The sequence below is a fragment of the Meleagris gallopavo genome, chromosome 3 (assembly GCF_000146605.3).
Source record: "Meleagris gallopavo isolate NT-WF06-2002-E0010 breed Aviagen turkey brand Nicholas breeding stock chromosome 3, Turkey_5.1, whole genome shotgun sequence".
Lineage (NCBI taxonomy): Eukaryota > Metazoa > Chordata > Aves > Galliformes > Phasianidae > Meleagris > Meleagris gallopavo.
The window spans coordinates 98,514-110,381 of record NC_015013.2 but is presented as its reverse complement, the minus strand read 5'-3'; the positions used below and the strand labels follow the sequence as shown (position 1 = coordinate 110,381).

The following is an 11,868-nucleotide window of genomic DNA, read 5'->3' as shown; positions in this document are numbered from 1 at the left end:
AAAAAGAAAGAAAAAAAAAAGATACTGGTAGCACAGATACTGGATCCAAGCTGCTTTGGATGTGGTTGGTACCAAAGCACAGCTTCTCTTGGCATGCTGACTGCCTGTGCTGAGCTGTATGTCCAAAGGGAGTGTCCTCTCTTTGCATCTTGCAACTGATGTTACATGGTGGATTGCACTGATCACACGACAGACTTGAATAAAGAATCCCAGTTATCTAGGAATCTTAGAATGATTATGGACTTGCCCAAAGGCAAAGATTTTGGAACATCACCAGAGCAGGAAGTGACACGTGCTGAAGAGGCCCAACTATATAATAAACTACCAGAAAAATAGAAGAAATATGCTTTGTTCACCTATGGGTCCTATTTCATTGCGGGAAAGTATCAGAGGTGGATGACTGCTGTCTGGAGTCCTATGCAACAAGTTGCAGAAGCTGCTGAAGGAAAAGCAGAATCCAGCTGTCTTCAGAAATTGCTGAACAAGAGAAGTGGCCAGTGTTCTAACTCTACACGGACTCCTGGATGGTAGCAGTTGTTATATGGAGGTTGTTAGAACAATGGAACAGATGCAACCTATTGAAGGGTGAACTTGACCATGGATGCTATTGAACAAGTTATCCGTGAATGTGAAACTTGTGCTGTAATCAGGCAAGCCAAACGTCTTGATGGCTGAAATACAAATACTGGGATACCTGGCATGTGGGTTACGTCATACTCCCACAAACTCACATTTGCCATGTGCTTACAATGGCGAAAGCAACCAAAACAACCTTATAAACAGCTGAGCATGGCATTAAGTGGATATATCACGTCCCCTATCATGTAGCAGCCTCCAGAAAAATTGAATAATACAATGGACTGTTAAAGACTACATAGAGAGCAAAAGGAGCTGGGACATTCAAAGATTGGGGCACATATTTAGCAAAAGCCACCCAGACAATCAACACTCGGGGATCTGCCAAAGGAGTTGGTCCTGCCCAATCAAACCTCCTACATACTGTAGACGGGAATGAAGTCAGAGTGGTGCATAAAAAGAACATGCTGAGCAAGTCAGTCAGGATTATTCCTGCCTCAGGAAAAGGCAAGCCTATTCATGGGATTGCTTTTACTTAAGGACCTGGGTGCACATGGTGGGTAATGTGGAAGCATAGGGATATCCATTGTGTACCTCAAGGTGATTTGATGCTGTGTAAGAACAGTCAATAATTTGAAGTGTATGATGGTATATTTCTACACAATACTGCATGTCATCTTTATTAAGGTTGTTATAGGTCTTGTTACAGTATTACAGTAAAAACCGCTGAACAATCTCTGATGAAAACAGAACTACCTTCAGCATGCAGTAACACAACACAGCGAACAATTCCTCCTGCACTGAAGGACGGTTATGACATTGGAAGCCCAAAGTTATGAACTGAAATAACACCATGGACAATTTACCTGGATGGCCCATAGACTATAGTAATAATATGTGTGTGTATATATTTAAAAAAGTAAGATAGGGAATGGTAGTTAGTTAGGATGGGTAGAAACTGTGGGAACTGGGCATGATGTAAATGTTATGAAATATGGGTGAATATTGTCTTAATTTTCATCTGGGATATCATTGCTACTCTTCAAAGCGTCTGGTATGAAGCTATATTTTGGTTTTAGGAGAAAAACAATGTTCACAAAACAACAATGTTTGTTTTATTTTCTACCCCTTCACACTGGGAAAGGATGGAGGAAGCAAATGACTGTGATGCTTAGCCACCCGAAGGTTTAAATCAGGTTAAATCACAACACAGAGTAGAAGAGTAACAGTTCCCCTTAGCATTCTCATCCATTAAAGACATACAAACACAAAAAAACAGCTCTCTTAAACAATGTACTATCTTTTCTCCAAATTTGACGTATCAGTAGTTCTAATGACCATGTTATTCTTTATCTCATTTCCTGTGCTGAGTAGGCAAGTTTCAGTTCTTCTTCTACTGCTTGATTTTCCCTTTTAACCCCATTCATTCATCCTATTCTTAAAACATATTTTGTTCTTTCTTGTATTATTTTTTTGTTGTTGTTGTTAAAAGCTTTAATTTATTTCTACAGTTCACCTCAATGTTTTAAACTGATTGGCATTCACAGTATCATGACTTTTTCCAAGACCATTCTTTTTTTTTTTTGATTCCACAATGAAATGTATATGAATCAGTAAGGAATACTACCCAGAATTCTCAATTGTAGAATTATGCCTGCATATTTCAGTGCACTCAGATTATTTTTAATCATTCAAAATGGAGATTTTCCACTTATAAACTTGATTTTTCAGGAACAGTAATTGTGTATTTTTGTCCATCCCAGGAGATGTTCAAGGCTTAGTTGAATGGGGCCCTGGGCAACTTGATCTAGTGCCTAATTTAGTGGTTGGTGAGCCTGTCCACAGCAGGGGAATTGGAACTAGACGATCTTTGAGTTCCCTAAAAACTCAAGACATTTTATGGTTCTATGAAAACCAGGAGAGTTTTGTGTTTTGGTCCTAAACCTTCAGAATTTCTTTGACTTTTCTTGAAATCATTGAATGATGAATTAAACTTTTATGTAGAAGAATAGCCTCTTATCTTCTTAATAAGTTTCTCAAGTGCAAATGGGACTGGAATTTTTTTTTTTTTTTAATCTTCCATCATTTTATTTCTTGATCACTTGGTTATGACATTACATAGCTGGATTCTCTTTGAAAAAATAATTTTCAAATTTGAATATTATAAATTATTGCTTTCCAAATTTGTGAATATTAAAGCTCTAAAGTGCCAACACTGAAAGAAGATAGTACAGATTAAATGTTCATGCAGAGTGAAAATGTTTTTATCTGCAAAGATAGCTTATTGTAAAGCTTGTCTTGCAAACTGCAAAGCACAACAAAAGAAGAGTAAATGAACTCAATCAAGTAGAACATAGTTTCCTCCAGGCAAACGTATTCATGTTTTAAGGACATTTGAACAGAAGTGACATAGTTTATCAACTATTTCAAATATCTGCATGGAGAGGAGGAAAGAGAAAAGAGATATGAATATATTCGTTAGGTCTAGCAGGAAATCTATCTGGCAGAAGGGAAACTGACTGAGATCAGTTTCATGCTAAAGCAGTCATATTTTCACATAGCAGTACGCAGGCAGCATATGCAGTTTATCCTCTTTTTATTTCTGTCTGCTTTCATTTATCAGAAAAAGAGCCGGGTTTTTCTGCAGTGAGTGAGGATGAAGGCTTTACAGTATAGTCATTCATTTTAATTTGCAGGTGAATCGTTAGAAGACTTCTGTATACTTCTAGATATTTTGGGGCGGAAGTTTTATAGTAACAAGAAGAAATTTGAGGTCCGTTGATCCATATAAGAATGGTGGACCTAACACTGCCTGGGTCAAGATAATTAATTCAGATTTCGCTCTATGTATTCTAAAGCAATGCATTTCAATGTCATTTCCTAATGGTGAATTCATTACAGTATAATATTTGGACAGCTGCTTGAACTTACCTTGTACCGATTTCCTCATCAGTGATCTATAATCACGCCTAACTGATGTACAATGCCTTGAGAACCTGCCTGTAGCCATGGTTTTCTCCCAAATACTCAGTAAAATCTTGAAAAAGTCCTCTGAAGTTAAATTGAAAAAAAAAAAAGAAACAACCAAAAATCCAAAGAAGTAGCTTGCGTACAGCGCAGGACAGCATCATTTCAGTATCAAACAGATGGTGTGGTGTCTTTGCAGCATTTGTAACCTTGCCTGGGATAATCTTTCATCCTTGGTGTCACAGCTCCTACACTTGACAAGAGTGAATGTGAATTGCTAGAGAGCAAGACTGGGACATGGAAGATGATGCTTTGTAATCAACTCTGTCACTGACCAGAAGAATTACTACTTTCTGACTAAGGCTTGGTTTCCCATCACTGTATGTTGGCAGAGCTTTGTACAGGTGCCCTTTGAAAACTAAAGCTGAATACTGAGAAATCCTTAGGGAAAATATGGAAGTGCAGTACAGCTATTAGAATGTGCAGGAGCTCAATACATAGTTACCAATATTCAATAAACTGGATTCTGTAAGAGACCCTTTATGGAGTGTGTTTTATGGTTAGTAACAGAACCAAGCCATGCTGCAGGAGCGTGAGGCAGTGCTGATGGCACAGTCAGCTGTGAAACAAGCATGTCTGGGAGCCTGGGAATGAAACTATTGCACTCAGATGAGACTCTCTTCCTCCTGGCTTGTTACAGAAACGATCTAAAAATGTAGTGCTTTTTGCTGAACTGATGTCATGGCCTCATTTTATGCCTCTGACAGCTGTATAATAGATAAGAAATGCTTCCTGTCTATAGCAGGCAGGAGCCAGAGTGAGGCTGCTACAAGCCATTCCTCAGTCATGCATAAGGCTCAAACATAGAAAAATTGCATTTGAGATCTGAAGGACCGGTTGCCTAGCAACTTTAGTCCCACAAAAGCTTAAAACTAGTTTGGATTGTGTAGCCCCTCAAGTCATTATTTTTATGTATTTAGATACTGCAGCTTTTAAAGAAAATTGCATATATTGTGATGTTCTGATGGATTATTGTGTGGGAACAAGTCTTGGAAAGGAATCATGTGTTGCATATAGTAAATGCAAACAGCTTTCTGTACTATGTTGTAATTCCACAACACAGCATTATTCTAACAAATGCAGTAAGGGGAGGGAGCTACACATTTTAGTTTGATGCAGCACAGCTTTAGGGACTGACCAGCTGGCAAAGAATATACAAAAATTAATAAAAATAAGCAGGCCATAATTTCTATAGAAATTATTTCAAGTGACTTTTGTGATGTATTCATTTGTGGTTGCTAGAAAGCATTTTTAATACTTCAGAACAATTACAGTGACCAAAAAAATCCCCAGACCATAACAATCCACTCCAAAGCACAGAACTGAGAGTTTGTTTATTTTATGGTGACTTACAATCCACTATTAGAAGAGTGTAAAAGCAAACTCAGGAAAGAAGCATAAGAAACACTTGCTTCCCTTAGCATGGACTAATTTGTGGGATATGACATCTAAGCCAGTTTTCAAGAATAGTTTGACTTTTTTCTGGGCAGACCATTGTGTCTTGGTTTTTTCAGATGGAAGTGACAGAGATCATGCAATTACACTTAAGGTGTATGATCCTGCTCTGGACCTGTTACATGCTCAAATGCAATGCCACAATACAACAGCAAGAAGAAGCTACACCTGAAATATTGTATTGTACTTGACAGCTTCTCTTTAAGTGAAAACCATGCAAATCAGCCAGTTCTCATGCATGCATATGCTTTACTAATTTTTAATGAGTGATTAATAAATGACACTGGGGATGAGTGGGTAGTCGTTTTGGCTTCACTTGTAATATTCTTCAGATTTTCTTTTCTGTCCACAATAGCTCCAGTACTTCTGTTAGCTTTGGAGAGAGTTTCTTGATGTGTGAAATTATTTATCTATAATATCTGGAATAATATATATAATATATGGAAATATTTCTAATATTAAAATAAAGTTGACTTGCCTGAACTTAATTGTCAATAATACCCTCTTAGTGTATGCTGCAGATCAGAAGGGGAGAAGAAAACCGTGGAGAATAGCATAACAGTTTTTTTTTTCTTAGTAGGTAGCATGAAGTAACAAGGACAAAAAATAATAGAAGTAAGGGAGGACTGTTTGTTCAAAAAAGGAATTTGTTTGTTTAATCTGGAGATAATTTGTTTGGCTGACTCCTCTGGTACCAGGGCATGCTTTTTGAGATGCAGTCAAGAGCTAAGGAGCAGGTCTGTGTCACTTCAACAAAAGGAGAAAGCAGGTGTAGTGATTAAGTATTCTCAAAAGGTTGCAAAGTGAGTTGAGTAAATTATTTAAGAAAGCTATGTCAGGATCAAGAATCAACTGCACATTCTCTTCTGTGTAATCTTGTGCTATGAATAAACCACTGGTATAATGGTAACATTTACCGTAGCAGGGAAAAGAGAAATTATTTTTGTTTAAATCTAAGAAAGATTTTGTTCATGGTTTCAACAATTTTGAAAAACAACACAGTCTTGTTTTGCTATTTAACAGTTCTAATGGAGGAAGCACTGACACAGTTTAGTAAGCTGTTCATGGCTTTTCCTTAGAGACAGGCATCACAACAGACATTCCTATTGTACAGTAATGTATTTCATTGCCATATCTCTCAGACTATTTTGACAGAATGTTACGTTGTCTGTATAATAGATACAACAGTGGCACAGAAATTATTTGTATAAGATTTCAATCAACAGAAAAACTGGCAGTAGAATTCAGGCCTTTCATACTTTTAGTCTTATCACATATCTGTGGGTGAAGACATACAGGAACAATCTTGATCTTGTTTTATTTATTATTATTTTTTTTCTGCAGAGTTCAGCCTGGTCCACTCTCCTGTATTTTATGGGACACCATGAGAGCTCATGCTGCTGAGGATAAGGTGGCTATTGATATTAGCCCTTCAATTAAGAGGGGATTAATCTTGAGAGTAGTAACTATTGAAATTAGTTATCTAATTTTACACACATCACAAACCCAGCTTTCAGAAAACAGAATGAAGTTTCTTATCTGACAATTTGTATTTCTTGTTTAGCCTATTTCAATTGGGTATTTCACTATCCATTTACATGAATGTTACTTTGTAAAAAAGTTTTTTGAGTCATGCATAAATCTTACACACCTTCGTGAATTAGCCACATTAGGCAATTTTGTGAGACAAACAGAAAAAGCAACTGCTCATCTCACAGCAGAATTACACGGTTGAGGAAGCAGCGTTTTGTGTGAAGGCAAACAATGTGTTTGTAGAAGTTTTCATACTTGTTTGAGAGAGAGCAAGAACATGTAAGATTCTTGCTTTCAGGCTTGACAGAGTCTTCAGAGAGTCACTCAAGAAATGGGAGTTGAGTATTAGAAAAAATAGATCATTAATTGAGCTTTTTGATCCTTTTGTAGGTATGCGTATTTTGCATGCTTCTTACCTGCAGAATTATTTGTCTACTCCTTGATGGCATTCTTTACCAAACTCCTTAGCAAAACTAACTTGAGACCCAAGAAAGTCAATGAACTAAAAGCAAGAGGGACAGAAATTTTGTGGAAGTGCCTGCTGAAGCTGCTAGTCCCTCTTCACAAACTATCTCTCAGCGTCAGAATTCTGCCTTTGATTATATCCACTGGAGATCCACACATGCACAGCGTGAGATTCAGTCACAGCAATGAAAACCAGATAAATGTCTTTCACGTCCCTAATGCACTTTTGTTATTCTGGCTAATCTGTAATCTCAGCAACTATGGGTAACAGTTTGAAAGAAATTTCAGTTGTGTTACGTTAAATAAATTATTCCTTCAGTAGTTATGTAAATAGGAGATGAAGGTGAAATCTGAAGAGCACTCTTTTTAATACTGAGCACTTATATGGTGAATAATGTATGAAGGGCTTAAAATGAAATTCCTTGATATTTCAGCATCTTTAGATGCTTCACTATCTCTTCAAAAACGTTAGAAGCTTGTCTCTCAGTCTTTCCTTCAGTTATGTCAGATAATGTGTATGTTACATATGTATGTATGTATCAGTATGGGATGGTATTGATGCATTAACACATTAAAATGAAAGGGACCTTGAAAGTGGCATATATTTGGAAAAATTACAGATAGAATTGTATGTAGTTTGCAACTGGGGAAAAAGTAGTAAGTAAGAAAAAGTGTTGTGGAGGAGAAGAATTCTTATCACAGGAGACAGTCTGCCCTACTTTCTTTTCTCGCATTCTGAAATCTATTAATCTTTTACTTGCTTTATTTCATAATTCCCTGCAGGCCAGAGCTGACAGCTAACCCCCTGTTTTATCTTAAACTACTCAAAGCATATTGGAACTTACCCTGCTGAGTCTGAAGGTGGATGCATGATTACAGCAATCCACTGTTTACTCCAGTCCAGATGATCATCATTGCTTGAGAGAAATGATAATAATCTCAGAACAGTTGACAGATTGCTAAAATACATAATCTGCTCCCAGCTGAAGGCTAGAAACCAAGTTGACTAATTTTTTTAGAAGTAATTATTTATTATGTAAGTCACTCTTACACATAAATGTAGTATTATTTCTGAATATTGTGCTATTAACAGCTGCTTTGTATAGGGGCAATATCAAGCAGTTACATTCTCTATAACTCCTGATTGTTTATTCTTTGTTCTCAGTCCATTCCCCTTGAAAATGGCCTTTACAAATTCCACTGAACTTTTAAGAATTAGCTTTACTATACACTGTTATCGCTACATTTCAGCATAAAATCCAGAGAGAAGGCAAGTGCAGCAGCATTCATGCCTGAAAAAAAATAGGGTTCAATTGGAATTTCTACAGAAATTCCATTTTACTGATGTTTAACTTCTGCTGAAAATTGATATGCCTCGAATAGATTTGTGTGTTGAAGCAAAATAAAGCACAATAGGAACTGCCAACTGTTTATGCTCGTCTGTATCATGAAAAAATCTGTTTGTATATTGCTTTTCATCTTCAAATTTTTACATGTATATTCACCAAGGAGAAATAAAGTAGTAATGGTCGACGTAGATCCCTTTTCTTGTTACAGGATATCGTTTCCTTTTGTCGTTTTTGGTAAGAATGTTTGAAGGGAAGATGTTGATATTCTCTTAGTTTATAATTACAAAGAATGAAGAAAGAAGTGATGCAGAGGGGAACATAATGACCAAGGATCAGGTTAATGCTGAGGTACTTAATGCCTTCTTTGCCTCAGTCTTTAATAGTAAGACTAGTTACTCCCTGGGAACACAGTCCCTTTTGCTGGAAGACAGTGATGGGGAACAGAATAGGCTCTGCATAATCCATGAAGAAATGATTTTGTACCTGCTTCAAAAGCTGAACACTCTTAAGTCCATGGGGTCAGATGGATTGCACCCTAGAGTGCTGTGGGAGTTAGCATATGTGGTTGCCAAGCTACTTCTATTATCCTTCAGTCCTGGCTAACCAGGGATGTCCCAGGGACTGGAGACTGGCAAATGTGACGCCCATCTCCAAAAAGGGACAGAAAGATGATCCTGGTAGCTACAGACTATGAGTCTTACATCAGTGCTAGAGAAGGTTATGGAACGGATAATCTTGGGAGCCATCATGGATCAATTAAAAGTCAATCAGGCCTAGTCAGATGGGTTCATGAATGGTAGATCCTGCTTGACAAACATGATACAATTCTATGACAAGATGACCTACTTAGTGGATGAAGGTAAGGCTGTTGATGTGGACTACCTGGACTTCAGTAAAACCTTTGACACTGTCCCCCTGTCATGGTTTGGTGATTTTTTTGTTGTCAGTATTCCACACCAGAACATCATGTGAACCAATGCAAGTTGAAGAATTAATATTCTGGTTCCATTTACTGCCTCTTACGGGCATTTTGAATATTCTGAGGGGAGGAGTGGAATCTGCAGAGGACTTGGTGCGAAGAGGAAGTGAGGTGGAGCTCTGGACAGGACCCCAGGCAGAGAGATCTCCCTCTCTCCTGGGGCTGGCTCAGCTGGCTGCAGAGAAGAGCATGTGCTTTCCTTGCACTTTGGGTGCTCTTGTCTCTCTCCTTTTGTTTGATTTTGTTAAATTTAGTAAATTATCATTCCTCTTCAGATCATTGCAGGTGTGTTCCTTTCATTAAACCCATCTAATAGCTCTCTGCCCTTCCCCGTAGCCACCCTCCTAGAAAGCACAGCCCATGGCATGCCCTGCTGTGAGACCAGGCTGGCCAGATCGTGTGACAAACTGCTAGTACCCCTTCTTTTTTTATTTTTCTTTGCCCTTTTATCACTCCTTTTTTCCTGGGCCAGTGCCTCCCTGTCACGGACTCATGGAGAAGCTGGCTGCCCATGGTTTCCCACTGGGGGAAACACTGGCTGGATGGCTGGGCCAAGAGAGTTGTGTTTAGTGGAATTAAATCCAGTTGGTAGCCAGTCACAAGTGGTATCCCTCAGGGCTCAGTATGGGGCTGCTTCTATTTAACATCTTTATTAACGATCTTCATGAAGGGATTGAGTGCACCCTCAATAAGGTTGCAGATGACACCAAGTTGGGAGGGAGTGTTGATCTGCCAGAGGGCAGAAAGGCACTGCAGAGGGACCTGGATAGACTGGATCGATGGGCCAAGGGAAACTGGATGAGTTTCAATAGGGCCAAGTGTCAGGTCCTGCATTTTGGTCACAACAACCCCAGGAAACCCTACAGGATTGGGGAGGAGTGGCTGGAAAGCTGCCTGATAGAAAGGGACCTTGGTGTTCTGATGGACATTCAGCTGAATATGAGCCAGCAGTGTGCCCAGGTGGCCAAGAAGGCCAATGGCATCCTGGTTTGGATCAGGAATGGAGTGGTGAGCAGGACCAGGGAAGTCATCCTGCACCTGTACTCGGCACTGGTGAGGCCTCAGCTCAAGTACTGTGTTGAGTTTTGGGCACCTCAGTACAGAAAGGACATGGAGGTGCTGGGGCAGGGCCAAAGAAGGGCAAGAAGGCTGTGAAGGGCTTGGAGAAAAAGCCCTACAAGTAAAGACTGAAGGAAATGTGACTGTTTAGTCCAGGGTAGAGCAGGCTGAGAGGAGACCTTATTGCTCTTTTCCAATATCTGAAAGGTGCTTAGAGTGAGAGCGGGGCTGGTCTCTTCTCACTGGTGACAGGTGACAGGATGAGGAGAAATGGCCTCAAGTTGCACCAGGGTAAGTTCAGGTTGTATATCAGGACAAACTTCTTTACACAAAGTGTTGTTAAGCACTGGAATAGGCTTCAGAGGGAGGTGGTTGAGTCACCATCCCTGGATGTGTTTAAGAACCATCTGGATGTGTTCAGGGCCATGATTTAGCAATTGGTTGTTAGGGTAGTACAATCAGTTTGATGTTGGTCTTGGTGATCTTGAGTGTCTTTTCCAACCTAAGCAATTCTATGATTCTGTGATTTAAGACAGAGTAACTGTGAATGAAATCTGGAAAACCCATTCGTAGGGAATCTTTAATTCACCTCATTATACGGAGATCATACTAGATGTATGCTGCCATTAGGTACGCATGACAAATATCTTTATTATTTCTGTGGGATAAAACATTTCCCAAAGGCTCTTCAAATCAGCAACAAGTTTCTGCATGCTATTTTGAATCTTTACTCTCTATATTATCTGAATTCTAGTCTGATGCTCATCTGTAAAACAACGTTATGAAAGTTAGTAAGCATTTTCCACAGTGGTGTGAATGTTTTTTTTTTTAATTGATTTTGATGTTCAAATAGCAAGACTAATTGTGCATTGCAAATATGAGTGCACTTCAACTTACACTGGCAAGGCATACAAGAGTAGAGCTGTACTAGTTTGAAGTGTACACTTTAAATTTAGAAATATATGTCATTTACATGGTCTTATCGAACAACTTTAGTTGCACAGGACTTTCAGATGTTACTTACTGTAATGTTTTTCTTTGTTCTTGTTATGCTACACCTTGGCCCACTGAATTCTGAAATTTTGGAAATTCATGAGTCCCATGAATCCTCACCAAGATTCTGTGGTAGTGACTATGGTAAATATGGAGAATAAGATTGAAAAGATAGTTGGTAGATAGAAGTTATTGTCCCCTTTCTAAAGAAACACTGCTTTGCAAAATTCACCATCTAAAGATACTTATGTAATATGAGTTTTCATTATCATTATTCTATAAAAATATCAAGGTTCCAGAAATCAGAGATGAAGTGAGAAATCTGGATGGGATTGTCTTGAATAAGGAGGTGGCATGCAGGCTAGTGATATTTACATTAGTTTAATTAACTTTTCTCACATATTGCAAAAACAATTAAAAAAATACAAAATC

The 11,868-nt window shown here is 38.5% G+C and overlaps 1 protein-coding gene across 1 annotated transcript in view; it reads left to right on the top strand.

The window, feature by feature from the left end:
* LOC100550934 (adenylate cyclase type 1-like) overlaps positions 1-11,597 on the top strand; it is a 36,944-nt gene extending 25,347 nt beyond the window's left edge. Inside the window, exon 6 of the mRNA XM_031552984.1 lies at positions 11,400-11,597. Coding sequence (XP_031408844.1) covers positions 11,400-11,597 — 198 coding nt within the window. The remainder of the gene's footprint in view (positions 1-11,399) is intronic.
* The last annotated feature ends 271 nt before the right edge of the window (positions 11,598-11,868 follow it).